The sequence below is a fragment of the Anomaloglossus baeobatrachus genome, chromosome 2, assembly GCF_048569485.1.
Source record: "Anomaloglossus baeobatrachus isolate aAnoBae1 chromosome 2, aAnoBae1.hap1, whole genome shotgun sequence".
Lineage (NCBI taxonomy): Eukaryota > Metazoa > Chordata > Amphibia > Anura > Aromobatidae > Anomaloglossus > Anomaloglossus baeobatrachus.
Window position 1 is genome coordinate 636,301,479 of NC_134354.1, and position 4,322 is coordinate 636,305,800.

At 43.6% G+C, this 4,322-nt stretch overlaps 1 protein-coding gene across 1 annotated transcript in view; it reads left to right on the forward strand.

The window, feature by feature from the left end:
- Nucleotides 1-3,835, forward strand: part of PRPF40B (pre-mRNA processing factor 40B) — a 184,430-nt gene extending 180,595 nt beyond the window's left edge. Inside the window, 1 exon segment of the mRNA XM_075336908.1 lies at nucleotides 2,717-3,835. Within this exon segment, the coding sequence (XP_075193023.1) occupies nucleotides 2,717-2,809 (93 nt within the window). The 3' untranslated portion in view covers nucleotides 2,810-3,835.
- Nucleotides 3,836-4,322: the final 487 nt, after the last annotated feature.

The following is a 4,322-nucleotide window of genomic DNA, read 5'->3' on the forward strand; positions in this document are numbered from 1 at the left end:
CGTAACTTACGTGTGTCCGTGTGTTTTGCACGCTGGCATGTCCACGTATTCTCCGGCAGCACGGGTGTCACACGGCCCGCACCCGTACCACACGGATGTAGTGTGGATGCGGTCCCGTGTGACACGCGCCGGAGAAACACGTGTCATTATTTTAAAATAAAAAAAACACATACTCACCTCCATAAGCCCTGCACAATCTTCCGCTGGAAACAGTTGCTGCCGACTGCCGCTCGCTATGAGCGTATTAAGGAGGTGGGCGTGCTGTCAAGGGCGCTGATCTCCGCCCATCCGCTCGGCCGGAAGCAGCATCAGCGGGGAGTGGGCGGGGCTGGAGCCGAAGATCCAAACCCTGGACAGCAGCATCTACCACGTGAGTATGTAAATTACCTGTTCTCCATGTGTTATCGTGGATAGCACACGGAGAACACACGTGGACCGCACGTACCAGAGACACGTACTTACCTCACGCAACATGCATGGAAAATACGTGTCTCGCTGCACGTGCGTGATTTTCATGTGAGTGTGGCACAGGCCTAAGGCCTGTGTCACCCTCACGTGCCTCTGGTACGTGTTTGGCAGTTTTTTCATGTACCGGAGGCACGTACACACGTGGACATATGATTTCATAACTGTTTGGACACACGTAAGTATTTTGGAACGAAACGTGTGTCCGTTCCGTACTTACATGTGTCTGTGTGTTTCGCACGCTGACATGTCCACGTATACTCCGGCAACAAGGGGGGGCACATGGCCCGCACCTGTACCACACGGATGTAGTGTGGATGCGGTCCAGTGTGACACGAGCCGTAGAAACACGTGTAATTATTTTAAAATTAAAAAAAACACATACTCACCTCCACCAGCCCTGCAGAATCTTCCGCTGGAAACAGTTGCTGCTGGCCGCCGCTCGTTATGAGCGTGTTATCGAGGTGGGCATGCTGTCAAGGGCGCTGATCTCCGCCCCTCCGCTCGGCCGGAAGCATCAGCTGGGCGTGGGCGGGGCTGGAGCCGAAGATCAGAACCCTGGACAGCAGCCAGGACCACGTGAGTATGTAAATTACCGGTTCTCCGTGTGTTATCGCGGATAGCACATGGAGAACACACGTGGACTGCACGTACCCGATACATGTACTTACCTCTCGCAACACGCAAGGAAAATACGTGTCTCGCGGCACATGCGTGATTTCCACGTGAGTGTGGCAGAGGCCTAAGAAAAATCCGCACCCTCTGGCAGAATACCGCACCCGCGGCAAAAACCATGGTAAAACCGCACCCGTGTTTTTGCCACGATTTGCCGCGGTTTGGTCCCTGCTGTTATTTACCACTGTCTATGTCAAAAACCGCAGGTACCTGCAGAAAATAAGTGACATGCTCATTAATTCCGCAGCGGAAAATCCGCGGGTATAAAAAAACGCAGGGTGCGCACAGCATTTTTTAAAACCCATAGGTTTTGCTGGGGAATGACTGCAGCCATGTTAGACACATTTTCTGCAGCAAATCCACGGTAAAATCCGCGGTAAATTCGCAGCGTACGCAAATAGCCTAATTGTTCAAGGGATTGCTTAATGGATAGTTTGTCAACCAGGAAAAGTCTTCTGTGCTAATAAACATATGTTAAATACATGCAACTGGCAATTTCCTAACACAAGTTTCAGATAAGCAAAATATCCACTATTGTCTAAACAGTTGCAATTATAATTAGTCATTCCAAATTAATTAGTTCTTCAGCAAAATGTACAGACTTTCTGCTTTTCTAAATAAACCATTGAAACTAGAACAATTTAAAGGGAACCTGTCATGTGAAAAACTCTATTAACCTGCAGATAATTGGTTAATCTGCAGGTTAGTCCTGATCCGAACCTGCCAGGCGCCCGCAGTTAAGGCCCCGCTTCCAGGAGGAAATTAACGTTATTCCTCCCAGCAGCTTTCAGTCATAGGGGTGGAGCCGGCACAGTTTCAGTCACTGCTCAGTATACAGTGAGCAGCAGCTGTTACTGCGCCCCCAGCGCTGATTGACAGCATTAGATCTAGCTGTCAGTTAGTGCTGGGGGCGAGGTTATAGCTGTTGCTCACCATAAACTGATAAAATCTAATATAGAAACAATATGATCACATACCCTTCTCTAAAAAAAAATAGGTAAAAATTACAGTACAGATAATTAAGAGTTTTTGATACAAAAAGCGTAAAGGCATCCCGCCGCGACAAGGTGTATCCCAATCAGAGCAGTCCTTAATCATCTAACATTAAAACCTCGCCTTGTGTCAAATGACATCAATGTAGATGAGGCCATAAGAGCACTGGGGCCCGACTGCACAGACACCCCGCTATGGGACATTGCATAAATGAAATATCCATATTGGCTGCCTAAGGCCTCATTCAGATGTCATTCATTTTTCTCATTCAAATAAAACAGAACAATTTTCATCTGTTTGTTGGGTCAGATTTGCTTCAGTGTTTAGTCATATTTTTTAGTATTATCAGTGTCATCATATTTTTTTTGCATACAAGAAATTTTCCAATCAAAAAACATGAAAACTCTTATGGCAGAAGTTTATGTATGTATTTACATGTACAGATTATTTTGCACACACTGGTCTGATATATACCCACAATAGACATTCTTGTCCCTTTTACTTGTGTGTCTGCATTTCAGTCATGTGTCCGGTTATTTAATGTCGCCCATTTTTCTGTTTTTCATTACTGTCTATGTTTCAGACAGGCTGGGACACATCAGAGAGCGAGCTCAGTGAAGGAGAATTGGAGAAGAAGCGACGATGTTTACTCCAGCAGCTGGATGATGATCAGTAGATAGATTTGGCGGTCATATTGGAGTGCTGTTTTTATGATCATGTTTTGAGCTGATAGGTTTGGTTCTGTATACGTGTGCACTTTTTGGAAGTCTTCTATAAAAGAAAGTCCAGAATATAAACAGATTTGCCCTTGGCCACCAATCATAAGCTTTCTTTAAAGGAAATTTGTCAGCAAGTTTTTCCTATACAATTTGTGCACCATTATGTAGTGGAAGAGAGCATGATTACAGTGATATGTCACTTACTGAGCTGTGTTTTGCTGTTACAATACAATCAGTGTTTTTTCAGCAGGCGATTGTCACTACAGGACATGTGGCTTGTGCCTCTTAGTCCAACCACACACCCAACACTGTTTCGCAGCTTTCTGTTACACTGCAATATAAACAGAAAAGTTGCTAATCATTGGTGTGAGCGTGGTTATACACAGCTCAGCATTCCGAACTCTGCTAGAACTGCAGCAGATAGAACTGTGATTCCATCATAACTGTTGCAATGATGGAAATGTAAAGTAAACTAAGTGATATATCTCTGTTTTCAGGGTCTCCATCTCTATTTCATTCTGTTCTCAGATTACATTGCAAAAAACTGCTGACAGATTCCCTTTAATGTGTTTAATGAGAGCTAAAATTTGATTGGCTGCCATAAACAGTGTTGCTGTTCATCATTTCTACTACTTTTTAGACAAAATTTCCAATGTCAGTTGTCCAGGAACAGAAAAACATGGCAATTTTATTTCAGAGACATCTCCACCCATGTTTATGGGTATGATCAGCTGTGGCCCTTCCATTTTACATTCGGGATGAGCTGCAATACTACACAAAACCCCTAGACAAGAGCGGCACTGTTCCTGGCAAAAGCAGACCCATTTTTTTCTAACCCCAGACAAAAATTGTAATTCTGTTCTGCAAAACATCAAGTGTGAGGTTTTACATAATTAGTCATTGTCACTGTACAGTGCCCAGTAAGGGTCAGATAGACAATATGTTGTATAGTGGAAAATGTTTATTAAAAAAGCCAGAAGAAATCCAATTCTCATTTTAGTGTTTTCCATGGTAAGAAGCAATATGGGTGAACAGTGTGTTTCCAGTGATTAAATGGGAACCTATTAGGTCCCCCAACTGCAATCGGCAGAGGCCATAATGAGATTCTTGAAAGCCTGAGGAAGTTGAAATTAAAGAATTAAATCTCCAGGTTCCTATCCCAATATGTAGTAGGTGTAGTAATAATAATATTAACATAGACCTTCAATTAGAAATGCAATATAAGTGTCCTGATATAGCCATGTCTCTTACCTCATGTGCAGGGCATTGCAGCTTAGGTATCCATGGTTACGACCACAAGCATCTAACTGAATAACTGTCACTATATGAGTGGATGTAACCATGGATACCTAAGCTAAAATGCCCTGCACATGAGACACAGCTATATCAGCAGATCTATACTACATTTCTAATTGAAGGTCTTTGCCAAAATTATTATTACACCTACTACATAACAGGATAGGATCTTAG